General features: G+C 47.4%; 1 protein-coding gene across 1 annotated transcript in view; it reads left to right on the top strand.

Annotated features, from left to right (window-relative positions):
* The first annotated feature begins 6,674 nt into the window (after positions 1-6,674).
* Positions 6,675-27,405, top strand: part of Trpm8 (transient receptor potential cation channel subfamily M member 8) — a 70,742-nt gene continuing 50,011 nt past the window's right edge. The window contains exons 1-8 of the mRNA XM_076865950.2: positions 6,675-6,791; positions 9,850-9,923; positions 15,144-15,300; positions 16,107-16,284; positions 18,530-18,702; positions 23,271-23,445; positions 24,406-24,473; positions 26,402-26,599. Of these exons, the coding sequence (XP_076722065.1) occupies positions 6,675-6,791; positions 9,850-9,923; positions 15,144-15,300; positions 16,107-16,284; positions 18,530-18,702; positions 23,271-23,445; positions 24,406-24,473; positions 26,402-26,599 (1,140 nt within the window). The remainder of the gene's footprint in view (positions 6,792-9,849; positions 9,924-15,143; positions 15,301-16,106; positions 16,285-18,529; positions 18,703-23,270; positions 23,446-24,405; positions 24,474-26,401; positions 26,600-27,405) is intronic.

The following is a 27,405-nucleotide window of genomic DNA, read 5'->3' as shown; positions in this document are numbered from 1 at the left end:
GCGGAAAGCCAGGTTCTCCTCCTGCCAGGGGACAGAGGAGGTGGCCAGGTGCACATCCACCCTGCGGGTCCTTGTGACACACCACCAGAGGGTGTCATTGTGTTTGAAGCTCTGCAAATGTCCCATTTGCTGACACCATGAATAACAGAAGGGAGTGGAGGGAGGAGAAGGCGGGGTTTGGTGCTGGGCCCTTTGGAACACCCTCCCCAGAGCTCTGTTCCGCACTATGTAAGGACGCCTTTCTTACAAAGGGACTGTGTGCTTCTTGCTTGAAAGCGGCATCTTGGGACTGGTTTGGTCCCTGTGAGGGATGAGATAAAAGGCAGTTATGAAAACATGCCAAATGCCATTTCATGCTGGGACAGTAACAAACCAGACTAATTTTTCCCTGGGCTTAAAGAATGCAAGAGTCCGCTGTTAATGGTGACTTCTAGATTATTGAACATTATTTGTGAGCACCAATAAAAAAAGCAGCAGTGGCCAACCTTTGCTCCAGCAAACAAATGAGGTTCCTAATTATTTAGAGTTTGGTAATATATTAATATAAACGAAATCACAATATATTCCTTTCAAAAGAATCATGGAAGTGGAACAAAGTGACTAAAAGTTAAAGGTTGGGCCCTCAGGTCAGCCTGCATGGATATGAATCCTGTAACTTGAGAATCTTGTGACTTTGAGAAAGTCACTAGCTTCTCTGTTTTGTTTATGAGATGATAATTCATATAACTCACAGGGAGATTGGAAGAACTGGTGCATGAAGGGAGAGCACAGGGCTTGGCACACGGAGGGCGTTACAGGGCACAGCTGCTGTTGGTGCCTGAGGTCTGGACGTGCTCCTGTCCTGGTGGGGGAGTGGTTTTCTGTGCTAGCAGAACCAATTGCACTGTTCATAGATCCAGGCTGTGATTGCAGAAGGCCCCTGTGCTGAGGTTTGCCCGAGGCTGCCTCTTCTGCAACCCTTTAGTTTCGTGCTTGTGTTTCTAAAATATTTGATCATGAGTCATGAGAGCTTTTCATGGCAGTCCTACAATGAGGGGGTGGCTGGCATTACTTGTAGCACCCTGCTGTGGACCATGGTTCTCTACGTGTGGCCCTGAGACCAGTGTCCTCGTCAGCGCCTGCAAATGTACTGTAGATGCTGACCTGGGCCCAGCCCAGAGCTCCCGAGCCCAGAGGGGGCCCAGCCATGGGGTTCAGTAAGCCTGGGGAGTGAGCCTGATGCACTTACCTGCGTCCTGGGTGGAGGCTGGGCACATCTTCAGCATCTGTGATGAAGCTGTGAAGACCGTGGATGGTGTTTCAAGAGCCCATTTGATGGCATTTTGACTGAGGGCACCCACCCCGGTGGTGGGTGATCAGATTCCGCTAAATGCATTAGACACATCTGCGGTCCTTGAGACCAAAGGTGATAGCAGAACTAACAGAGGTGTGGGTGAAAAACAGGAAAGCAGAGGTTTCACATGGTTCGATAAGTCCCAGGACTGGCGGGACTCTCAGGTCTCTCCCTGGGGGCCCCCTGCTTGGGCCTGCTATTGGGAGGCACCCACTGAGTGTGTGTCAGTGAAGCCGTTTCAGCCTGCGCTCAGGGTGTTAGAAAAGACAGCCTCGCTCCAGGTAACTCACGGTGGGGCCTAGGACGTTTCTCACCAGGAGACCCAGTGTGTTGGACAAGCATAATTTCCTTCCAATTTCTTATTTTGAAATCATAATAGCTTCACAGGAAGTTGAAAAGAGAGTGCACTGGCGTTCCCTGGACCCTTCACCCAGCAGTAACATCCCGCAAAACCACAGTATTGTGCCAGGACCCAGACAGTTGCTGACGTGCCCGTGGTGTGAGCAGCATTTTACCCTCGGGAGGAGGAGGTCTGCAGGCCTGCGTGGTGTCTGCCCATCACTCAGAGCCCCGGAGCCATCCCTGTGTGCTCCCCACTGCCCTCCCCAAGCACCTGGCTCCAGCTGCAGGTCTTCCCAGCTGGCCTCTCCAGTGGCCAACGTGGGTTTCATGTTCCTTTACAGGGACCCTGAAACTTGGCAGTTGACCATGTCTGTCCCTTTGTTTTGGCCACCAGCCAGGTTGACATACAATCTCTAGCACCTTCTCCTCCCCAGGTCCTTAAAACAGGCTTCCCACGTGGCTGGGTGAGCCCTCACTTCCCTGGTCTCTTATTTTACCCTCTGCTCATTTCTTTCCCTCTGGTTCACTACAGGCCAGTGAAAATTAATGTGAAGGTAGCTTTACTCTCAAAGGCAAAGATACGTTTTTTAATCATATGTTAATAAAATACAATTTAAAAAATATATTTATAATTTAATTTTAATCATGTACTTAATGAAAATAGCTTCATAGTGCCAAGATGGGTCTAGTCCAAGATGAGCTGATCACTGTAGGGACGTTGGGTGACAGGAGTCAGAGACCGTGACAAGCACTCCCTTCACTGACTCAGCCTCCGAGGCACGCAGTGAGATGAGCTTGGGGCCTTTGGAACGCAATGTGCTGTGTGAAAAAGATACTCAGGTCCGACAAGACAAGAGCCCCGGAAACCCACTGAAGATAAAAGGCGAGGTGGCTTCCAAGATGGCCCCAGGGACGCGGGTGGGGTCCTCTCCTTGAGTGCGGGCTCTATGTAGTGATTTGCCTCTAATCAGGAGGCTAAGGCAAGGCAATGGCTCTGTGGCTGTGTCTTGCTGGCACACTCTCTGGGCCTTCTCAGTTCTGGGCTTTGTTGGACAACCCCCTACAGCCAAAACCCCTGGGCAGCCTCAGGTCCACAGCCCTCCAGGAGCCGCGTCCTGGGAAGCACCGTGGTCTTCATCAATCTGTGCTCCGGCCTCTCCCTCCCACTCACAAAGCTCTTGTGCTCACAGGCCCCTTCCTCTCTCACCGCCTCCTTCCCCCTCCACACTTCTCCTTTTGCTCCTCAGGGAGCAAATCTACTTGGCTTCTCTACATAACTGACACCTCTTCACTCTGAGGTCAGTCAAGACAAAAGCCCTGGAAATCCACTGAAGGTAAAAGGCAAGGTGGCTTCCAAGATGGCCCTGGGAGTGGAGCGGGTAAAGAGCAGTCTTTGAAGTTTGCTGCTATGAATTTCCCCGACCCCTGGCTTTTCCCAGACACCTTACTGTCTCAAAGTCCTAATACTAGTAGAGCAGTAATGCCAGAGCTCTGACTTTCCTGCCGTTCAATCCCTGGGCCAGGTCTGTGCAAGCTGCTCCCTTGGCTCATGAGAAGCTGCCGGGGTACATGGAGAGACTCTAAGAGATCAGGAAACCGAGACCCCAAGAGATTCATTTGGGGGCTGGTTGGCCATGGAGCAAGCCTCCCCAGCTGATGGAGTAAGTCCATCAGCTTTAACCTCTGGAGCCCTGTTCTAAGGAAGCCACTGACCAGCTTTTTTCCTAGGTAAAGCAGTGGTTCTCTTATTTATTCCAAGAGACTGGAGCTGCAGGCGTCCCTCTGACTGTCTGGTCAATTAGGTGACCAAGTGGACCAAAGGCTCCAGAGCAGAGGTCCTTCTCCAAGAGGAACCTTCTAGAACCACAGATGCATAGCCTGATAGACATAGCACTGCTCCTGTGGTGAGGTAGGGGTCTGTGAGTCCCCGGCAGTGGGGTGGGGGCTGAGAAGCTCCTTTTAAACTGCTGCTCTAGTCCTGGCTGATGACCGAGGCCCCTAAACCTTGTAGTGCTCCATCACGCTTCTGCTGGTGGGCAGACTTGTGGTTCTCTGGAGTAAGAGTTGGATGGTCCAGAGGAAGGTGTGGAAGGAAAGCAGATTCCACGTCCAGGTGAGATTTCAAAGAATATGATATGGGAAAAATTCAGAGTTTCCCCTCAGTAATGACTGTGCTAGTGTCGACCATCTTTCTCTTCATCTTCACTTTCTTTTAGCTCCCTGCTCCCGTCCACCCCCCACGGACTCCTCCTCTATGCTCTGCCCTTCGCACATTATTATATGATGATGTCTCCCCTCCTTGGTCTCTCCCTCTGCTAACATTCAGACGCCTCGACCCTCAGCACCCCAGCTCCACCCCGCCGTTGCCCTGGGGAACAGCCACCTGGGACGTCAGGGCGTCCCTGTGTTATCCCCATCCTCTCTCCTGCTGAGAGGGACACTGTGAGGTCACTGGTTACTCCACCTTGCCCAGCCTCTAGATGCACTTCCTACTTGTCCATTGTGTTTTCCAGATGACGTAGCGAGAGATTGGGGAAAAAAACATAAAAAGTAAAAGGATAAAGTTAAAACCACTCGTGGTCTCACTCGCCCCATGTAGCGGTGGGTGACCTTTCAATGTGCTGGTTCCACGTATCTGGAGCTTCCTGTCTACATTTGCTTTGGCGTAGTCACAATGGCTGCCTTCACTGCAGGGGCACCGCCTGGGTAAGGAGCTTCTTGCTCAAGGTGGAACCCAAGCTCCAAAGTCAGAGCCTTCACGTACCAGGATTTCCTGCTTCCGTGTCCAAGCGATACCTGCTGGGACTTACTCATCACAGTCATTTTTCCACATCATCTTACCTCTTGGGTAGAATCCTCTCCTACTGACAGAAATTCAGATCATTTCCAATTTTCCCTTGTACAAATTTCTCAGCAGCAATCATCTTCTGGGTGACCTGTTTACGTGTTTCTTCTGCTGGATTCTCCACAGCCAATCACTGGGGCGACGTGATCACGTCGCACTGTCTCACTGCATCACTGGCAAAAGGCCCTGCACGGAGTGAAGCAGCTCTCCTGACCTCCCATCCGATCACATGACCGCTCCTGGTCTCCACAGTCTGCCCATCACCTGCCCCGACAGCAAATGCTGGCACCCGGACCCCCCCTTGGTGTTCACTGCTCACTGGGAGGGTCTTCGTGTGGACTGGAGATCTGTGTTCTGGTGGACCTGGACTCTGGCCGTCTGCCTGTCTTTCCTGGGGGCGGGGGTTAGGGTCCTGACCTGCGGGGGCTTCTGTTTCTTGGCACAGACAGGTTGCTGGGCTCCTTCCCAGAGCAGCTTCCTCTGCTCTCCTGCCTCCTGGCTCCTGCCTTTCCGGCTCTCTCCTTCAGGGAATTTCGTCCTCTGCTCACCCTCTCTGGCACCCTGGGGCCCTCTCTTCTCACTCCCCTCCATCTTTTCCCTTGGGCCTTGGGCCTTATGGCTCTTCTTCCAAAGGCCTGGCTTCCCTCACTGCAGGGTCTAAATCCTGGCAGAATGTGTTGGGAAGAGAAAGAGCCTGTGCACCTAGAAGCCTGCTGTGGAGGGCGTGGTGCAGGGTGCCCAGACCCCAGAGCAGCGGGCACCAGCTGGCCTTTGAGAGCTGGTGAGAGGCTCGTGCCCGGGAGATGTCAGGCCAGGGCTGCGGCTGCAAGTCTTATGTGTCTTATGCGGGCTTTCCCATTTCTCGTTGGCAGAAATGTGATTCAAAAGCCAGAACACGCTTTTGCCTTTGTAACAAAATAAGCAATTTTTCATTGTGAGGCAAATGAAATCAGTTTCTAAACCTTGGCATTCTGCTTAGGAGCAATTTGCTGTATGGGAGTCACTGTGAATAGATACCTTGCAGGATTGATTTGTGGTTTTACCATAATGTATGTAAAGTACCAATTAATACTCAAGTCTCTTGGAAATGCCTGGAGAGGGAAGTAAAAGAATCACTCAGGGATTTAAACAGTCGGGACCGCCCATGATGAGTGGGTTTTAAAGAAGTGTCCAATCTCTGTGGCTCAGGAGAGTTTGCACCTAGTCTGGGACCTGTGATCTGCATGAGGAGTCAGGCTTACAGGCCCAGAGGTGAGGAACAGAGTGTGGGTGAAGATGCTTCCTGACGGTCCTCACTGTTCTCACACCAGGATACTCTTGTGGGCGGGTGTGCTCTGCACCTGGAAGTTATGGGAGGCAACGTGTATAGGAAGGATGATGATTTTGTTCTAGAAATGTCCTGTTGATCGAATCTGCTGGACAACTTGGGGAAGTGAGATAGTCTGGTCAGAAGGTTTTTTCTGGAGCTTGGGATGAAGGTCCAAGTTAGAGCTCAGGAGACAAGGGGGTCTCCGGAGCTTAGACAAGAATGTCCTGGTGTGGGAGGAGTGAGAACAGTCAGGAAGCATGTTCAGGACACATGAGGTTCCCTGGCTTGTCCCTGAGCCCAGGAGAAAGTGCCGGCCTTCTGGGGCCCATCCAGCTATTTCAGAGTCTCAGGTCGTCCTGGGGCACATATCCTCAGGCCCTCTCTGGGGCTCTCTTTCAAGGTCCCTTTCCCTCTTTGCTTGACTGGATCAGATCCAGGATTCTCCTGGCCCAGTGGCCATGTCCTCTGTCCATGCAATCTGCCAGGTACATCATCCATCGACCTAGCAGGTAGCTGGTGTGAGTCCTGTGAGGTGCTCTAGGAACGAACCAGACAGTGTTCCCAGAGCGCCCAGGCTGGAGGGAGTTGCAGTGTGGCACCATGTGCTCTGCCGCTCTGGGGGCTCACCCAGGGGAAGACGTGCTGAAGGGCAGAAAGGCCAGCTGGGTCTCAGAGCCTGAATAGGAATTGGGCCAGGGGTACAATTTCCCTGGTGGGTCGGACAGAGTGTGGGAATCATGGCAAAGAGGAGACAGGTGCTGAATGGAAGGGGTGTCGGGGCTAAGCTCTGAGGGAGACCCTTTTGCTGGGAAACCTACACTAATCCCCAAATCTTCCCAGGCAAGATGTCCTTCGAGGGCGCCAGGTTCAGCATGAGGAGCAGGAGGAATGGCACTCTGGGCAGCACGCGGACCCTCTACTCCAGTGTGTCTCGGAGCATGGACGTGTCTTACAGTGAAAGCGTAAGTCGGGCGCCCGGCCCCTTGCCCAGAGCTTGGGCAGTTAGGATTATTTGGTGACTTGTCTGCCTTCTTTACAAGGAGCCTCTCACTGTCCTCAGGGCGCCATGCCAGCAGGACGCCATCTCCCAACACAAAGGTAGCTCCCTCCCGCAGCCCCTTACTCTCTGGCCATCTCAGATGCTCTCACTCACCAGGAAATAAAGATAACCCTCCAGGCTGATGTCCAGTTCCCTCTGACTAGAGTTAAAGTCAGGATGTTGGCTGGCTTCTCAGACAGGGAGGAGCAGGAATGGGGAGGGCGGGTGCTGGTCAGGTCAGTTTGCTCTGCCTGGTGGTTACTCAGGCCTGGCTCTGTGCACAGCTAAAGCCGCTGTCCTCCTCCTCCTGCTGGGGCCCGCCTCCCAGGGCCAGGACAGGGCCAGTGAGATTCTCAGGTGTGAAAGGAGGGAGGCGCTGTCCTGGGTTGTCGCCCTGCACTTGCAGCCCCCAGTACTGAGCACCTCTTTAGCGCCTGCCCACATCTCGCCTTAGTCCTGCTCTGTGAGAGGCCCGGTATGCAGAGGCTGTGGTGGCTTCCCCGCTGCTCCTACCCCTTGCTCTTCTTCTCTGACCCCAAACAAAGAAGTACCCCGGAGGAAGGGCCCTGGCTGGGTCCACTCAGCCTCAGGCATTGGTGCCCTGGGAGCTGGACCAGGGCTGTCTCCTCACCGTGCTCCTGTTGCCCCTGAGGGTGGCCCTTCCCGGGTGCAGGCAGCCCTGGCAGGTGGGATTGCTGAGGCCGCCCGGGAGATTCTCAGTTCTGGGAGCTCCTGTTTGCCCCCAAGCAGACACATATACCTCTGCAGAGTGCATTTACAGAGGAAATGATCAGAACCAGGCCATTTTTATCATCCGCCCTCCGCCGTGAGCCTGATTCCACAGCTCGCAGGGCTGCTGACTGTTCACATCTTGGGAGGCAGACTCAATTATTTAAGTAAATCAAAAATATTACTAGGAAAAATGGACATCACAGATTTTCAAAATTCTTCCATACAGATGAGCATTGGAACTATTTTTCTGTGAAATCCACATGAAATTTCCAGCCTAGAGGTCACTGGTAATGCCCGGTACCCACTACCAGTTTGAGATATGGGATGTGGCCAGTGTTTCGGACACTCCCCTGTGCCCTCCCTGTGGGAGGTCAGGCCTTTGCCTCAGAGGTCATAACCACTGTCCTGAATGTTGGGTCACGGTTGCTGGTTCCTGGCCTTTTTAGGGACACTTTTTGTATTCCTGGGATTGTATTGTAAAGATTTTTTGGTGAGTTCTTTACATTGGTTTTGAGATTAGTGCACACCGATTCGAGCAGCTGCTGCTGATTCATTTCCCCGCTGTGCAGAGTTCTGCCACGTGCATGTGTCTGTCCAGCCTGAGGGCTGGACTTCCGGGTTTCTAGCCTTTGCTATGAGGATTGACACTACTCTTAACACCCTTGGGTGTGTTCCCAGGTCTCCTGAGGCGTGTCCTTGGGTTTGAGACCAGTGAGTGGAACGTGTCTATTTCTCCTTCATGGCGTTTGGGTTTAAGAAACAGAATTTGTGGGGGAACTTAGGTTCAAAGGATGGGAAAGAGGAAGATGTGGTGCCCATTCTCTATTCCTCAGGACTTGCCTGGGCAGGGGATGGGGTGTGAGGAGGGACCTCCAGGAGAGGGCCCCCATCCTTGTGCACTGCTGCTGGTGAAGGCCTTGCCGTGGGGAGGAGCCAGGCCTGGCTTCCCTGCCGACCTCTATGAGGTGACTGTGCAGGAAGTGGCCTGAGCTCTCTGACAGTCAGCATGGGTGCTCTGCAGGGCGTGGATTTGGAAGAGAAACCCCAGCAGCTCCAGCTCCCAAGGTGAAGATGCTCTCTGAAGCCACAACCTCATCACCAGGCATCCAGAGTGTATGGGTCACGGGGGAACCCCTGTCTCTCTCCACAAGGGCCTGCTCCCCAGGGAAATGACTTGATAGGCAACAGTGGACCATTTTCTGCCAAGTTTGTACCAGTTTCTCCACCCTGAGACCCACAGCTCTCCCCTTCACCCTGCTGGGTATTATTGTCTTTTTCACTGGGTGCATGAAATGAGATCCCACTGTGGTTTACTTCACATTTGTTTCATTAGTAATAAGATCCAGCTCTGTGTGTTCATGGGTTATTTGTGTTCTCTTTTATTCAGCTTCTACTCTTGTCTCTTGCCATTTTCCCCACAGGATTATCTGACGTTTTCTTACTGAATTATTATCCTTATGTATTCTTTTTTTTTTTAAGAGAGAGAGAGAGAGAGAGAGAGAGAGAGAGAGAGAGAATTTTATTATTTATTTTTTAGTTTTCGGCAGACACAACATCTTTGTTTGTATGTGGTGCTGAGGATCGAACCCCGACCGCACGCATGCCAGGCCAGCCTGCTACCGTATGAGCCACATCCCCAGCCCCTATCCTTATGTATTCTGATCACCAATCATATGATGACCAACATATGTTGCAGATATCTTCATTCATTTTTTCCATCTGTTTTCAAATAGCTTGCTTCTGCCAACTTAAAGGCAATTTTTTTTTTTGTTTATAAAGGCTTTGGTGTTTGTCAGAATTAGTCCCAGATATGCCTAACCACCTTGCCCACAGGGGAATAAATACAACCATGGAAGGAGGTTTTGAAACATCTTTTAAAAAGCAAGCAGAAGATTAATGGAAACATGTGCTGATACTATTTTTTTTTTTTAATGCTAGACTATTATGCAGTGCTTACTCTTCCTGGTAGCCTTAGAGACAGAAAAACATGATTCCTAGGTACAAGATAACTCTAAGTAACATTTGGAAACATTTGCATTTAGTTATAAAAATTTAAATGTTTGCTCCCTTTAAAACACCATTACCACCACCAATAAAATCCTGGTGTAGTCCAAAGCATGAGCAAAGGTTGGCTGCCTGGGGGGAGTTGTTATAACCTTTGAAGTAGCTTGGATATATTTAGTATTCATTCATCTCATCAGGAGGCATGAATAAAGCAGTAATGTGTTATCCAATGTTTTTCTCCAAAGGACCTGGTGAATTTTATTCAAGCGAATTTTAAGAAGCGGGAATGTGTCTTCTTTACCAAAGATTCCAAGGCCACGTAAGCTACTGTTTCCCTCCATTTTTGCTTCCGTGTTTAAAAATTTATTATTAGCCACCATTACAACAAACAAATAAAAGCCCATTAGTGCATTATAAAGGTTGTTTTCATCTTGTAATTCCCAGAAATGGTGTGTGATCAAGAGGATCTGGCAAGTATCTTATAGTTCTTCCCTAATTATATCATTTCCTGTGTATTTTTAGCTTTGATGATACAGCAGCTGCCAAGGTTGCTGAGAGGGGCCATCACCCCCTGCAGTACTCCCAGGAGCCTGGGAGCCCACCCTGGGGGCCTTGGCAACAGACATGGCTCAACTGCAGTTGCCAGGCAACGACACTTTTGTGCAAATGTGTCAATCTGAGTGTCCCTTGTTCCCAGCTGTGGTCTTTGCGCCTTCCCTTTTTACTGGGCTTTCATCTACTTTGAATTTGGGCACATCAAGGCTGGGTTACAAAAGGCACCCTGGAGCCCAACACACATGAGCGAGGGAGTGAATGCACGGGTGCAAAGCTGCTGGAAGACGTATCTGGATCTCCTTAAACCATTCCAAGCCTAGACCTGCTCTTCTTGTTCCTCTCTGCTCCTCCTCTTTTGCTAGAGTGTAGCTGGTAATGGACTGGAAGCCATGGCTGCAGTAACTGGAGGATTGGTCCTCTGTGAATGGAGGCAATGAGCAGAGCAGCGATGTAGGAATGGCAGAAGCTTTAGAATCAGCTTTGGTTCCAAACTTGACTTGGCTGCCCCTCACTATGTGACCTTGAGCCCATTATATTTTTTCATGAATTGAATTCTCTCATCCTAAAAACCTAGCAAAAGCAAACCTCAGGGGTTCTGGTAAGGATTCAATGAGGTAGCACATAAAATACCTACCATGAGTCTAATAGGTTCAATAGGATGTGTTTTCTGACTAGGTTTGAGTTAGAAAATGAACATCAAAGAAACTAGGAGATCTCTGCTTTGTCATTGGTATAAACTTGCTCCTAATGAATCATTCTGATGAGTATAAATTCCGCCAGCCAGCTATCTGTTCTTCAAATGCTTCCCTGAAGGACTCTGCTGTCAATCTATTCATTTGACTGGTAGAGAACATAGTTTCATTCATTCAACATGTATTTTCTGAGCATAGGCTATGTCACAGGACTATACCTACTTGATTCATAACACTTCGATGCCCCTGCAAGGTAGCTGTGATTATCATTTGACAGATGAGTCAAGTGGGTTTAGTATTCTTCCATGATCACATGGAAGATGGATAGTGATTTGAACTTAGGCTCTCTGATTCCAAGATTGTACCTTTTCTTTCTCCCCAGCTGCTTCTGTTTTTAATAATGGCAGTGCTTCAGGCAGGTCAAATTCATCAATACAGCCTCAGTTCCAGATGTTCAGTCTCATGAGCTTCCATGGAAGTAAAGGGTCTGTGGAGTGTGATACTGGTGTCTTATGGCTGAAAAGCCCAGCTAGATCCAGGGCTCCCATGATGTCACCCTGTCCCTGGTATCCCCACTTGTAGGTTTTATCCTTCTGTGGTGAGTAGGCTCTTCAAACATGGTGGATAAATGGTCTCCATTCTTTGGCTTATATATTTATAGTTTCCCATTGTATTAGCTGGGGGAAAGGGCCTTGTCCCTAGAGGTTCTTCCAATATCCTAGACATATGTTCATGGCTTTTATTGTCCTAGCTTGGGCCTTATGTCCATTTCTCAGCTAACTCCTGGGGCTGGAATATGAAATATGCCGATTCCAAGTTGAGCTTGGGTGATGTGACCTCAGTAACTCAGTGTAGAAAGGGAGGCTTCCTCAGATGAAAATCAGGGTGCACTTGCTAGCGGAAGAGGAAGTCGATGTAAGTGAAGGAAACGTATCACTGTCCACCTTACAGGGCTGGATTACATCTCAAGGTTGGGTCAGAATTATGGCAGGTGTGCTAAGCTGTCGCAGATCTCAGCAACACAAGCAGAGAGCAGGGCCTACAATTCCCACTGTACAAGGAATGCAGAGTGTCCAGGGGAAAGACTCTATAAGCTTTGAAGTTCCCCCTATTTATTATTTCTAACTCTCCCTAGGTAATGTGAATATGCCATCAGACAAGTGAATCAAGGGAAGTGATTGTAAATATTGACACCCCTATTTAGCTGCGATTTTCCATACTAGCTGACCAGCTGCCTAAAGTCTCCCCAAAGAGACCCTGGGGTTGTCACATATGTGCCAAGTCCAGTCAACTCTAACCCCTTGTAGGTACCTGTTTCTTGAGAGGTCATTGGAGGGTGATGCTGGACCATTGCCCCTGCTGGGTATGCTCTGAGACATGCCACCTAGTTAAGGGGTCACCTCTTGGCACTCTTGAGGTGGTGTCTCCTGGATCTGGTTGCTCTCCTCAGTTCTCACTACCTCAGCCATGCTGGGTTCCAGGCAGAAACAGGAAGTATGCCACTTTCCTGGCACTGTGCAGCAGAACTTTCCAAGGCCATGGAAGTATTCTTTATCTGTGCTGTCCAATGTGGAAGCCAGTCATGTGTGGCTACTGATCATTTTAAATGTGGATGTTACAACCTAATAACTGGATTCCCTAATTTTATTAAATTCCAATGCAAAATTAACCACATGTGATTACTGGCTGCCATATTGCCATATTGGATAGCATAGCTCTGTAGGACTCAGCCTTCTTCATCTGAGAGCTAGACCTAGGGTCCTGATGCCTGCTGTCCTCTTCAACTCTTCTCTCCCATCCCTATTCCTCCTTCAGATAATGTGCTCCTCATGACTTTCTGGCAAACCATCTTCTTCATCTGTATCTAATTCATACAAATTGGTGCTGAAGGCCAATAAACCAGACAACTCTCTTGGTTAAAGTCACCCGAGACTCACTCCGACCTTTAGCAGAGAAAAGGAGTCGAGAGTCTGTCTTCAGTTGTGGCAAAGACAGGAGGGAAGGAATTCTCTTCCCATCCTGCAATGAAGTTGGGTGGGTGAGGACACATCCCAAAGGATGGAGACAGGAAAGGAGAGTTGGGTGTCAGCCACAGCTTGGAATGTCCCCAGGGACTTTGTAAGAGAAAGGGCTGAGCAAACCGTGCTCAATTCTGTGTGACGTTTTTCTTGGCCAAATGGAGTGGTACCCTTGGGAGCTGTTCTGGTTGGAGGACAGGGTGCTGCTGGAGAGGCAATTTGGGGATCTGGTCTCTAGCCCAATCTTTATAGCTCTAGCAAATATTTAATATTTTGACAAATATTTTGAATAAAGATAATTTCCATACTCTATAGTAATTAAGGTTTTTGGTTACAAAAAACTCAACTAGTTTAGCTGTAAAGAAGGGATCTGCTAAAGGGACAGGAATGCCATGTAAGAGAAGAGTGACCGTGAAACTGGACCTCTAGGATGGCTGGGGACCATGACTGTACATGTGGGGATTCCATAAGTTCTGTCTGTCCACCTCTCATCTCCACCTCCTGGGCACCTACAGATTGATGCTGTATTGCCTGTATCTTCCATGTGCCAAGCCTCGTCCTGAAGGGAGGTGGGAACAATTCTTTTAGTCCCATATTCCCAAGAAAAGAACTACTTTTCTTGGGAACATCCCAGAGGAATGTTCTGTTCCTGGGCCTATCAATTGTGGATAGTTCACAGGGTTCAGAAGCTGATGGCATGGACGAGGCTGTGAGTCATTTCAACGCCCCCAGGATCCAGGTCAAATGGGTAATCTCCACTAGGAGCCCCCACTGACCTATCAGTGACAGCCTTCCCCTAGCCATTTCCCTTAGGGGAGCCTGTGACTTGTGGGACCCCTGCTGAGATGATTCCCCCCCCCCATTGCTGTATCTCTTCAAGGATGGCTTTGGTAGTGACCCTGGGCAAGTTTTATGACCACACTCTTGTTGTCCTCCTCCACTGGCCCTGGTCCCTCAAATTCCTACTATTCTGAATCCTGTCCAAAGATTGATGACAGAAAGACCAGGAGAGACAGAACCAAGGGGTGGGACAGGCAGAAAGAAAAAAAAAAAAAAAAAAAAAAAAAAACAGAAGGAGGATGAACAGTTGTTTCTTTTTTGCCAAATTAGAACTTCTTTTGTTACTGTCCAACTCTTTGGGAATCCAAAACTAAAGAAGTAACTAGCTCTGGACAAAGGTGTCAAGTAACTTTTGTTTTGGATGTTTTGACTGCATTTTTTTGCTTTTTTTGGGTTGCTGCTTCCTTTGTTACTTCTTGGCTTGCATACTTGGGACCCCCATCAGCTGAGGGTCACCTGTACAGAGCACACACTGTGGACCAGGCCAGCTACACACCTGGCCTTGTTTCCAGCCCTCACAGTCAGCCTCACAGGGATGGGATTATGCCAGGATCAAAGGAAGTGTTTTTCCTGTTCCTCAATACACTTGGCCAGGTCTGTGCTCGGCTGTTCCCAAGGGATCATGAGACAGGAATTGCATCTAGTTCATCCTGGAATGTCACAAAGTGCAGTCCGGGTCTGACTCAGAGTGCAGTTTCAGTTAATATTTGTTGAGTGATTACAGTACATTGTGGAAGGAGAAGAGGAAGAGGAGTTATCACTATCTTTCTGTACTCTTCCAATTTCCTGTGATGCATGTGTCATTTATGGACAATTATACTTAGTTTTGTTGTACTAATGGGGAGAGCTAGTGTTTATTGCAATACTCTTTGTCTCGCCCAAATTACTGAAAGTCTCCCAAGTAGCTATCTGTTATAGAAGGTGGGTCTCTGAACTCTGGAACACTTGGGCCCCTTCTAGGGGTCTTTGTATGCCCAGTGAGTACAGCCGTTGGGAAGGACTGCTCACCTCACTTTGGCAGAGCAGTAACGGCCAGAAAAGTGGTGGGGTTGGGGTTGAGGCCTTCCCCAGGGCTCCTGGGTGTTATGACCCAGAGGAGAAGCTGAATAAATTGACCCCTGGTTTCAGAGACCAATCCCACATTAGCCCCACGCCTGCTTGCATGGTCATTGGGCTCCCTGAGGGCAGGGCTCTGCTTTCCTATCCCAGCTCCTGGCACAGGGCCAGTATGTTGGCAAATGGAAAATAAACAGGAATTAGACATCAAAAATAGTTTCTGTACAAACAACATAGATAAGGAAAATGGTCTGAAAATAAAACATGATGGTAGAATTTCTTTCTTTGTTTAAGTTAATAATGTATGGTTATTCCATGATGCGATACTTAAGTAGACTGAATGAAATCTGCTCCTTCCTATCAATATCATTGGTTCAGGGAAAACGTGTGCAGATGTGGCTACACACAGAGCCACCACATGGAAGGCACCCAGATCAACCAGAGCGAGAAATGGAATTATAAGAAACACACCAAGGAGTTTCCCACAGATGCCTTTGGGGATATCCAGTTTGAGACGTTGGGGAAGAAAGGCAAGGTAAGTGTGGTTTTCTATGTAGCTAGCTAATTAGAATGCTGAGACAACTTGAGCTACCTTGAAGTACTGCTAATTGTCTAATGGTATGGAGGCAGGAGTGTCCAGAAATGACAGCAGAAAAAGATACTTTTTGCAAAAGTCACAAAGTAGTGACCAGATTACGCTCAGCTGGACTAGGTGGTCACCCAGCTGTCCCTGTACACACACTGTGGGTTTCTTTATAACACCCATGTTGGACCTCATGCCACAAAAGGTCAGGGAATACTTTTGTAAACTGTCCACTTAGCTTGGGTGTGAAATACATGTGTCCTGACAAGATGACATGCCCCTCTACCTGCTCCCGTTGTAAGCTCTCACACAGAGTTTTGCAAAGGTGTCCAATGGTTAGATGAGGGCCTCTTCAAATCCTTGGGTGCTCCCTGTCTCCATGACAGCGCTGTCCTCAGACTGCTCTGGCTGGAAGCCTGGGCCTTGGAACCCTCTCGGTCCCAAGCCCTGTCCTGGTGGCCCTGAAGGCCACGGGCTCCCTCCACTGCTCTCTTCCATGGCCTGTGCCCAGGATGGCCCAGCATGGTCTCCTGCCTGCGCACAGCTCTGCCCACCCCAGCCTGGGCCCCTTAATGTGTACCCCACACTGCAGCGGGACTACGAGATGCAAATCTGCCGCAGCTACCCTGCTCCAGACACTTCCCGGCGGGGGTGGAGGCCCCGGGGTGCACCGGGTTGGGCCTCAGGGCCCACCTCGTGCCCTCCACCGCGCAGCCCCCGGGTCCCGACACCATCCTGACGCTTTCCCTCCGGCACAGTACATCCGTTTGTCCTGCGACACGGACCCAGAAACCCTCTACGAGCTGCTGACCCAGCACTGGCACCTGAAAACGCCCAACCTGGTCATTTCCGTGACGGGAGGCGCCAAAAACTTCGCCCTGAAGCCGCGCATGCGCAAGATCTTCAGCCGGCTCATCTACATCGCGCAGTCCAAAGGTGCCCCGGGCGGGGACGGGTGTGGGTGTGGGTGTCGCGCTGTGTGGTGGGCTCCCAGGATGAATCCTCCATGCAGCCACGCGATTAACCACCGCTTTAGTACTAGCAGCATTCTCAAATGGACAGACAGGGCGCTCAGCAGGGGCTTCACCAGGTAACCCTTTCTATCCCCCTTAAGGGGCTTCCTTAGGATGATTTTATTTTATTTAAATCTAAAGGTTTCATTTTATTATTTACACATATAAGTTTTTGCCCAGAATATTCTGGTGCACCCAAAAGGAAAATTTGATTGTCCTTTAATTTTTGAGATCAATGATACACTTTTGAAAGAAGAGAGAGTGCAAATTCTAAGTACCATGTAAGCATTTGAGATAAAACCATGGTGACTTTGTTACTTGAAATATTCAACTTAATATTAATATTATCCTCCTTCTTTTTATTTTGAAAATTTTCAAATCTACAGAGAATCTGCAAAAATGATCCAATGAACATCCTCACAAGCTTCTCCTAGACCCCCCAGTTGTTAACATTTTCCCACGTGTCTGTTCTTATTTCACAAATATCTACATGTTATGTTTTAGGGGGGCAGGATCTGAAGTAAGTTGCAGGCTGGTGGCCTTAGCCCCCCAGTTCTTCAGCATGCCTCTCTCAAGAGCAGGCACCTCCCTCACCCCCATGTGGCCTTCAAGCCCTGGACAGTCAACACTGACTGGTACTCTTATTGGATTACAGCCATCCCTCACACTCCTACAGTGTCTTTTAGAACAAAAGTTGCCTTTCGTCCATCTGCACTCCTGATCCATGGAGCTTTCAACCAATGTTTTTTCAGTTTTCCTCTCTAGCACAGGTCCTCAACCCTTCTCTGACCTCCATTGCATTTTGCAGAGTAAGTGCCAACAGCTCAGGGGATTGACCTTTAGTTCAGGCTTGGACAGTGTTTTCTTATAAGCAGGTTCAGTTTCTCTGAGTTCAACATTTTGCATTTTCTTTTATGAAGATAATTTGACCGGCAGAACTAAGGAGTCTTATTTAGATGTGAATTTTTCTGTAATGTAGAAAAGAAATTGTGATCCCCCCATTTATTCTTCTCAATTTCTTCACCAATTTGAGTGGTCACTGTGTTAGTCACTTTGTTAAGGAATTAAGCAGTTTAGCTTCCTTCCTACTAAATCCTGACAATACACACACACGCACACAACATTCATTCATTCAACAAACATTTATTAAGTGCCAACTCTGTGCCAGAATCATTTTAGGTGCTGAGAATGTAGCAGAAGAAAACAGAAAAAATCCCTGTCAAGGATGAAGGCCCGTTTCTCTTTAGGTTAGTGAGGTGGCCAAAGTCTTTAGGTTAGTGAGGTGGCCAATAGTCTCCTGGTCCTCCATGTTGGTCATTTAGGGGGAACGTCAGCCCTATGAGAATTAGCTGAAGGAAGTGGGTAGAAGACTTGTAAGGGCCACAGCAAAGTTATCTTAAAATACCGAAAGGACTCCGAAGGGGAAGGGACTGAGCTTATCCCTCTTTGCTGATTAGACCCTGGAGGCAAATGGTAAACAAAATACCTTCTAACAGCCAGAGGAGAGGCTGCCTTGGAGAGCCCCTTCCTGGGGCTTCCATTGCTAGGGCTAACCCCCAGAGGCCGGTCACTACCCTCGGTGGATTCCTGTTCGAGCCGCAGATTAGACCAGTGTCATTTCCATTATGCTAAATAATATTTTGTAGGTATTTTAGGTACTTCAGTTTTGAACACACACATATGCATCCTTTTGCAAATCCCTTGCCATTGTGATTATCAAATACGGACCTGACCTATGTGCAAAATTATAATGATTACATAATTATAAAGCAAAGCAAAATTGCAGACACCAGGGCCATTCCTGGAAGATCCCACTCCAATCTGACCTGCAGGTTCTGCGAGCAGAGTAAAACTGCTGTCCTTGGCAGAACAACCTAGCTCACTGGAAGGCTCAGGCCAGGCTTTTACTGCTGGTAAAGATTCCCCTGGACACTGATTGCAGATGCAGACTTGCTGACCCTAAGCCCCAGAGAGGCTGATGACACAGATTTAGAGTGGGACCCGAATCTGTTTCCTGAGGAATGCTTCTCGGGAGCCTAGGGGACGTCCCTCACCTATCCCATGGCCTGGCTGCCAGTGCTGCACCCTGGTGCTCACCAGGGTCTGGGAGCACAGCCTGGAAACCTCCCCTGGTACCAGCAGAACAGTTGCTTTCCCCCCGTTGACAGGTGCTTGGATTCTCACGGGCGGCACCCATTATGGCCTGATGAAGTATATCGGTGAGGTGGTGAGAGACAACACCATCAGCAGGAATTCGGAAGAGAACATTGTGGCCATTGGCATAGCGGCGTGGGGCATGGTCTCCAACCGGGACACCCTCATCCGCAACTGCGATACTGAGGTACGGGTGGGATGGGGAGGTGATGTGGGAGAGAGCTGAGGACATGGGGCATGGCCTGGATACCAGGGCTCTGGGGTGCCCAGGGCAGCCTTCAGAGGCCTGCCTTACAGGGATGGCCTGTGGGTCTCTGGATTGCGCACAAGCGTGGCATGCTTCAGGAACTCCCCAGAACCGCCTGACGGTGGATGTGCTTTATTGGTTACAGTTCATTCCCAGCAACCTCATGTTAGGGTTGGCTCCTTCATTCTTCATAACCAGGACCTGAATCCACCCCAAAATACTGCAAATGCCCGTGTCGTAGCTTCATTGCTGGGCTACACCCACAGGCATGCAGGCCAATTACTGTGCTCCCTACTTAGTTTGGCAGTGAGAAGGCTGTGAGACCCACCTGGCTAATGTTTCCTGTGAATGTATCCAGGAGGAATCAAGGCAGCTTTCAGGTTCAAAACACAAGGTGGCCGCATGGGGTCTTTATCAAGTGTGGGATTGTTCAGACAGTGTTTCTGCTGAGTTGAGGACCTTAAGCAGTGGGTGGTCCCTGCCCAGAAGCTGTTTAGAATGTTTAGAAACCTTCATTTATTCCCCACCTTCTTCCACCTAGGGCTCTGTAGAAGTTCATGCAGTGGATATGAGGGAGTTTCAGGATCACTGTGGTGCGCCAAGGAGAGTGGTGTGCCAAGCGTCCCACGAGGCAGCCTGGTAGAGTGGAGGAGGGTGGAGAGGAGTCTGGGTGTCGCTCCTTTCCCAGGACACGGTCTTGAGCCAGGTCCCTCTGTGACTTGTTCAGATCACAGCCTGCATAGTCACAGGGTGACTTTATCTAAATGTCTCAGTGAATGGTGGTTTCTATTATTACTAGATGCTCAAAAAGCAATAGCAGAATGGCCTCACAGTAAATGGCACCCTCAGGGCTGAGGGGCCCTGGATCAGGGTCTGAAGGTGGCAGCAGGCTGGGTGGGACTGAGTGTCATCTTCTATCAGTATCGCTTGTCAGGCGCAAGGAGGCACCTTAGAGTGGGTAATTATCCCCATGGTGGATACAGTACAGATGTTGATTTGCAACATCTCAAAACATCCCTGAAGTTTGTGGTTTTACCCTTGAATTGGAATGAAAAGACTTCAGGGTTTCCCTGGAGGCCGTGTAGGGGGCCGTTCTCCCTGGAGGCCGTGTCGGGGGTTCTTCTCAGCCTACAAGTAAAACATGAGATGATGTGTAAGGATTTAATGGAAATGTCCATCACTCAGAAATGAATAGACAAACAACCAGCCATCTGGAAAATAAATACTGCGCGTCAATAATTTACTTTCCAGAATATAATTTAAGGAATAAATGGAGCTGAGAAATTAGACATAATATTTAATATTGAGAAAAATTCTGAGAATGCCACATCTAGTTGTATATCAATAAATCTGAAAAATCTCATGAAAATTGATATTTTTTCTATAAAAGTATAGTTTTCCAAAGTTGATTTAAGAAGAATGAGAAAATACAAGTAGAGGAATTATCCCTGAGTGATAGGTAAAGGGCAAGGAAAATTTACCTCCCATATCACACTGAGTCGGGTGGTTTAAGCCAGTGAATGACGATGATAGTCTAACCATTGCTGATTTAGAAAATGTTTAGAACCTTCCATTACATACAGAAGCATGGTATCTTCATAAAATTTTGGATAAAGAGCAAACCTAAGCTATCTGTATCTAGAGCATAAACTCTGCATATAGTAGGTCCAGCAATCAGGCTTGTGAATGTATCACTAGAGAATATAATACCTGGGCAAAGATGTTCACTGAAACGTTTCTTATAAGGCAAGGATTGGCATACACCTAAATATCAAGCAATACTTATTTCTCAATTTCTATTATTATATTTTTATTCTCTGATAACATTTCTTATTAGATAGGGAAATCTTTAGGTGGATACTTTGCAAATATGAGGGAAAAATCATGGAATTATTAAAATATATTATTTCCAAAGGTATTCTCATAGTATAGAAAGTATAATTTTTTAGTATGAAATTATGAAATATATTTATACATATAAAACATAAATATACATTAGTTACCTAGAATAATACCTGTTATAAATATATGTTATATCTAGAAAGATCGGAACATACTAAGCTATTGATGTGTCTACCACTGGGTCATGGAATTAAGCATAATCATAATTTCCCCCTTTCTTCCTTTATTTCATTTCTATGATAAACGTGTTGCTCTTGGAGCCGTAAGGTGCTACCTCTGTTAATGATGCTCTTTGGTGATGTCATGTGGATTTACAGCACGTCGGACGATCCTGGGGCTGGTTTCCTGGTTCCTTTCCTCTTCCCCTGGGTTGCAGTGATTGGTCTTGGTGTCCTTGGACCACCTGTTTGTAATAGCTTGGTGGCCACTCATCCTCTGGTTTCTACTCAAGGTTCCATCGCAGAACCCATCACCCGACGTCCAGCTGACCTAAACAATGCCACGCCTCACAAACAGGATCTCTTTCAGTACTCGCCCCCTCATCCCCAGCATCTGCTTTTCCTGAGGCAGTGCTGCACTTTAAAAATCATCGTGGCACTGTGTGTGTATGCATTAAAAAAGATGCACAGGCATCTCCTGATTATTCTTGTTCTGCAAATTTTTCTTTCCTATTCATTACCGTGCTTTTTTCCACATAAGTTTGGGAAGAACTTTGTCAGATACAGTCATAGGACAAAACAAGAATAATAATGCACTCGCTGAGTGTGATCATGTTAAACCTTAAATTGATACTGGAAAAGTTGAAATTATTATAATACCCCTTCTTATTCCAATAATATATGTCTTTAAGCTTTTGCAAGTCTGAGTCTTGGAAAATACTTCTGTAGATTTCTTTGTTAGGTTCTATGTTATTTCTAGGGATTTTATATTTTTATGGTTATTTAGTGTAATTTTTGAAGTAATTTTTGCAGGTACAGATGAAAGTATTTATTTGCTTATTGTTGTTTTGAATCAGAGACTTACTGGACTCTTCCTACTTCTAATAATTTTTCAGCAGATTCTCTGACTGTTCTATGTTTACAACCACATTATTGTAAGTAACTTAAAAATTAAAACAACTCTTTCATTTAATTTTACCCCATGTCTTTTGTTTATCATCTTGCATTGGCTAGAATTTTCAGAGTAGTGGTAGTTATGAAATCAGGGACCACAAGAGGCATCTAGCATGCTGGTCTCATAACGAGTGGCAAGGGTTCTAGTATTTTACTGATCTACATGATTTGGCTAAGGTTCAATATGCACCTACTTAACACAGTCATAAGAATCATGGTTTATTTCTAGTTTATAATTTCTTAAATCAAGAACGAGAGCTGAGTTTGGAAGGTCTTTTGTGTTTATGGGTTATTAACTCATAATTGAAGAGGCTGACTCCTGAAAACAGCACAGAAGATTCCTTTATTGGTCCGCTGCCTTTAATTAGCCAGTGATTTTTCTTTTTGGAGGGGGGCGTTGTTTGTATGCTTATGTATCAGAGAGATGTATGTATGAGGTCTTTGGCTTTTTCTTCTGATTCTTTTCCAGTCATGGTTTTGGAATCAGGTTGTATTCTGGAAGAGTGTAAAGGAAATGGGAATTATTTGTTCCATGAAACTTTGTGGGGCTCCTGTTCAAACTCATGGATGTGCCCGTTTTGGAAATATCATCTCACCTGTCACGGTCAGGAGTTTCCTGCTTGGAGTTTCTAACTGGACAAGGGTCACTTAGAGAAGAGATTATGCTATTGGAATTTTACTTTCTTTCTGTTTTAGCTAGGATAGAAATGATAAAAAAAACTGACCCACTAATTTTGTTCTGATTTCATACACATCATTAGTAGAATCAATAGCTTTGCTTTCCACATTGGGTTTCCAACTCACAGTCCATTCTTAGAGTCAAGGTTGTAACACCTTTTACTACAGCCCTGACAACTTGGGTGAACTAGAGAGTCAGGAATGCTCTTGGCAAGGATTCTTCTCCTGTTTTTTCCTCTGGTACTATTGGGACAAAGTATCTATTTAGTTACGTTTTAAGGGTCTTGTTACTGAGCACTTCTCAAGTGCAAAGACTTTTATCCATTTCCTAATCCCTTGACCCTGGCACAGTATATGGTAGATTCCAGACAAACAGGTATGTGTGCTTAACAGTGTCTGCCTCTGCTCGTGTATCCAGACACGTAGACACATGTGCACGTGTACATGTGCACACGCTTACACAGTCACACACACAAGGATATGTAATTTTTTGAATGCTATGCACTCTAGTGAATTTATACAAAGAAGCCCAGGGCAACGGACCAAGAACTGGATTGGGAATCTGATCTTTATAGTGCCACTGGTCATATATGTGACAGTGGGTAAGTTGGCCCAGCCATTTCAAGCCTTTATTTCCCCTCTATTTATAAGGAAGCCTGCACCACCAGATACTCACGACTCTTCTGAACTTAGGGATCTGGGAGGAGGCATCAGTGTAGTTGAGCCAAAGGATTAGCTTTGCTGAGACCATAAGATGTCATCATGCGTCTCGGTCAATGAATAAAATCTCAGAGACAAGTCCCCTGCACTTTCCAGGGGTGTTTTTCAGCTCAGTACATCATGGATGACTTCACGAGGGACCCTCTGTATATCCTGGACAACAATCACACCCACCTGCTGCTTGTGGACAACGGATGTCACGGACACCCCACGGTCGAAGCCAAGCTCCGGAATCAGCTGGAGAAGTACATCTCTGAGCGCACGAGTCCAGGTCAGTGCTCAGGAAGTGTGAGTCTCCATGTCCATGGTAATAGGGCGGCACCAACAATCGTGTCTGCCAGCTGTGGAGCGAACCTGAAGACCCCTCCTGGGTGCCTAGGAGGAGTCACGAGGTCTCACAAGGGGTGGCTCTGCCGGGGTCCCCGTGAATCATGCCCTTTGACATGCTGAAGGCATGTCTAGTGCTGTCTCCTCCACTCTCCTCTGTCAATATGGACTGCCTGCCACCTTTTCTCCCACTGGACAGCACTTAAGAACAAATAAAACCCATGATGGCAAATACAGTTTTAAAAGCAATGCCTTTAGTTGGGATAGAAATGATAAAAAGACTGACCCACTTATTTAACAGTTGGATGGTTTGAATCTTGGCTCTTTCTGTGAATGCAACCACTTGAACATCAGTCTTGAGGGGACAATGCAGGGAAAGCCTTTATCTGATGTCATCAGTGACATCCACCTTCTCTTCTTGTGGACAAGGTGTTGAGATGTGTCCTGCCATGGAACCAGATTACCTGGTGACCTAGTGACAGACCCCACCACAGGGACATCTTGGAGATGTTCCCACTCGTTTTCCTTTCCCAATGGGATATATTTACGTGTACATTAAACTATTGAGAGAACACCCCACTGGGCAAATGAGAATCATTATTATAAGATGAACTTGAACCTACTCTAATTATATCAGCCAAAGCAAACAAGCACGGATTTTAGCATTTTAAATATCAGTAACAGATTGCAAAATGGCTCCAAGTCATACTATTCCTAGTTTGGTACACCTAGATTCACCCATTGTGGTCAACAAGTAGTGTCAAGGTCAAGTCCACGGGCTGAGCATCTATTGCCCACATCCTTCCCTGGGCTCACAGGGAAGAAGCTCTGGGTGCACCTGCTCCTCAGGTAAGGGAGCGTTTCTACTGAGTCCAAAGTAAAGTTTACTTTTCATGTTTTGCAGATTCCAACTATGGTGGCAAGATCCCCATTGTGTGTTTTGCCCAAGGAGGTGGAAGAGAGACTTTGAAAGTGAGTCCTCGTTTAGTTTTCAAGAAGATTAGTTACCAAGCTTACTAAAAATTTGTATTTTGAGGGCTTTTGGGTTTATCCAGTCTCTCCTGACTAGTTTCTTCTGTGACTACAAGAGGGAAGTGTCTTGCACCATATGCTGTCTCCTTAACAGACACAGGGTGTTCCTCAGCAGAGGAGACTTGGGAGGAAGATGTGAAGTGACATGAGGAGGCTGTGTGTTTAGCTTGACAGTCAGCCTGCCAAAGTGGACAGGTGCCACTCACTCAGAAAACTGAAGGGTCGCAACTAGTGTGTGTGTTGGAAAACCGACTTGCGTGGAGAGGAGCTATCACACCCCCACGGCTACCAAGTCAGATATCCCCAGACCACCTGTGGCCCTTCTCATGAAGGGACAGGGCACCTACAACACTGAGCTCCTGAGCAAATCTCAGCTTCTTAGCCCCCATGTAGGCTCTGCACATGGCTGAGCCCCTCTTGCCTGCAGCTGGGCTTCGGTTGGTCTTTATAAGAGAGCATCAGGCTGACGGTATTTGAGTCAGTGTTTGAAGAGATCATTTTTCTAGAAATAGGACATTGGGTGAAAGTCCTGTTTAACTCCTCTTATTAAGTGATTTCCATATGGCCCTTCTCCATCCAATTTGTACCCTGATCTTGGGTTAGATTAAAGATGACTCTAGTCGTTCACCTGCTCCCCTCCTTTGGCCAGACAACATCCCTACTGTTGCAGGAACTTGCCGGCAGAGTTACCTGGAATCCTAGACAGCTCCTCTCTCTATGCTTTTCTGAAACAGTGGTCTTTTCACTCCTTCATTCAACAATTATTTAACAAGTACCCACTGTGAGATCTGCTCTTGAGACCATTGTTGAACAAAGGTCCTTCAGGGAAAGACTTCTCAGGAAATAATTAAAACGGACTTTTTTTTCCCAATGTGAACAGTGAATACTAAAGAGCAGGAATACTAAAAAGAGGAAGAGGTAGAGAGAGAGTTACCGAAAGGTGGCTGCATGTATCATGCTTCTCTCACATTTTAGATTTGGAATGAAGATTTCTTGGCTTTGGATGGAGGGGAAGAGCAGAGAGCCCCTGCAGGTCTAGGGTGGTATTTCCATAGCATCAGGCACAGAGGGCTGCTTAGCTAGCTCACAACCCACAGAAGGGGCACAGGAGACTCAGGAGGGGAGAGAGCAACAGCTGGCTGTCTCCAGCTCTGCAGCAGCACATGCCCTGCACCCTCCTCCAGTGCAGGCAGAGGGCTCCCAGCCTGCTTGCTCAGCCGATAGCTGGGCTCCACACCCTCCTCTAGGGGACACATCTTCCCTAGGAGAAGCATTTAGTCTTGGAGGAAAGGTTCTCGCAGTATCTCTCTGCCCATGTGTAGATAGATCACTTTATTCTACTGACCTCTGCAATTATTGTAAAGAAAATAAAAGTAGGGTATGTGGTTATTTTTTTTAATAATAAGGGCAAACTAAGTTATTCAAGAAGGGAAATATATAATGAACAGAACACAAAATCGGGGCTACTGCTTTTAAGGTATTTTCAGACCTTCAAAATATGAGTTTTAGTAACTTCTATCAGATAAGATATCAACAGTAATGATAAACAGAATCTTAGTCATTGTCACTTAAAGCTGTATCAACATTTGGAATGCCTGGCTTGTATGTAAGGATATTTTGAAGCACCTGTGGTGTCACAGGAGTCTTTGTTTTGGAAGTTGATGTTGACACAGGATGCCATAGGGCTCCTTACTGTTCTTAAAGCAGGTACAGGTATTTCATTTGCTTCTGATTTGAAATAGAAGTCCCCAAGGAATAAGTGCAAGGACGATGGGTTTTGTTCACTGACCTGCCTTAGAACCTCAGTTCCGAGCTGGGCTCTGGATGACCCAGGTCTGTGACGTCTGCTCAACTCTCTGCTCTCCCAGGCCATCAACACCTCCATCAAGAGTAAGATCCCTTGTGTGGTGGTGGAGGGCTCGGGGCAGATCGCCGATGTGATTGCGAGCCTGGTGGAGGAGGAGGACGCCCTGACGTCTTCCATGGTGAAGGAGAAGCTGGTGCGCTTTTTACCCCGCACAGTGTCCCGGCTGCCCGAGGAGGAGACTGAGAGCTGGATCAAATGGGTGAGCTCAGAGGGAGAGGTGGAGAGCTGAGGGAGAAGAGGCTGAGCTCGTGGGAAGGGGAACCTCACACGTCCCACTCCACTGGTTGCTGCAGGTGCTTGGTCTGTCCTCTGAGACTTTGAGGCTCTGCTTTGGCCCACACCAAGCGTCCTGCTGGAAATTGAAATGCGGATGAGCTAAGTGACTCTCCAAGCGTCCACTCCTTCTAAAGTGTTTAAATGCAGGGCAGTTTACAAAGCTTGTAATCTGTCTCTTAGGCCATGATGCCACAACTGTGCTTCTGTGTTTTGTGTGTAGTGGTGATGGCGAGGAGGAAATCCCTGGTAATGAAATTTTCGAAGTGCAGACTCCAATTGAGCCTACATCTACTGAAGAAACTCCCTCCTGACTAGTTGCTGTTCTGCACTAACTGCCTGAGTTTCAGCTCAGAGTCTCTCACCTTTCTTTCTGGATTATATGAGAAAACTGAACTTATTGGAAAACTTACTAGGCTATTAATGGCTGGGCTTATAAAACTATTTGAACATGTTAGTGCTATACTTTCTCATTTTTCTTTGATTCATGATTGTTGTTGATTTGGAATGACTTGCTTTCCTACTGCTCAGCTCATTAGGAAATGGGTTGATGTGAATGCACATAAATATCAACAGGTGCATTCACATCAACCCATTAAAAAATGGCCTTGGGGTATTTGGATATTTTTAGGACCATGAGCTGCCACTTGGGAATTTTCCCATAAAGAAAATAACAGACTCAGACACAGAATTATTTTCATCACAGAGCCCATTTCATCATGAGACTTGAAG

This window comes from Callospermophilus lateralis, chromosome 9 (assembly GCF_048772815.1).
Source record: "Callospermophilus lateralis isolate mCalLat2 chromosome 9, mCalLat2.hap1, whole genome shotgun sequence".
NCBI classification, from domain to species: Eukaryota; Metazoa; Chordata; class Mammalia; order Rodentia; family Sciuridae; genus Callospermophilus; species Callospermophilus lateralis.
This window is presented reverse-complemented; position numbering and strand designations above follow the sequence as displayed.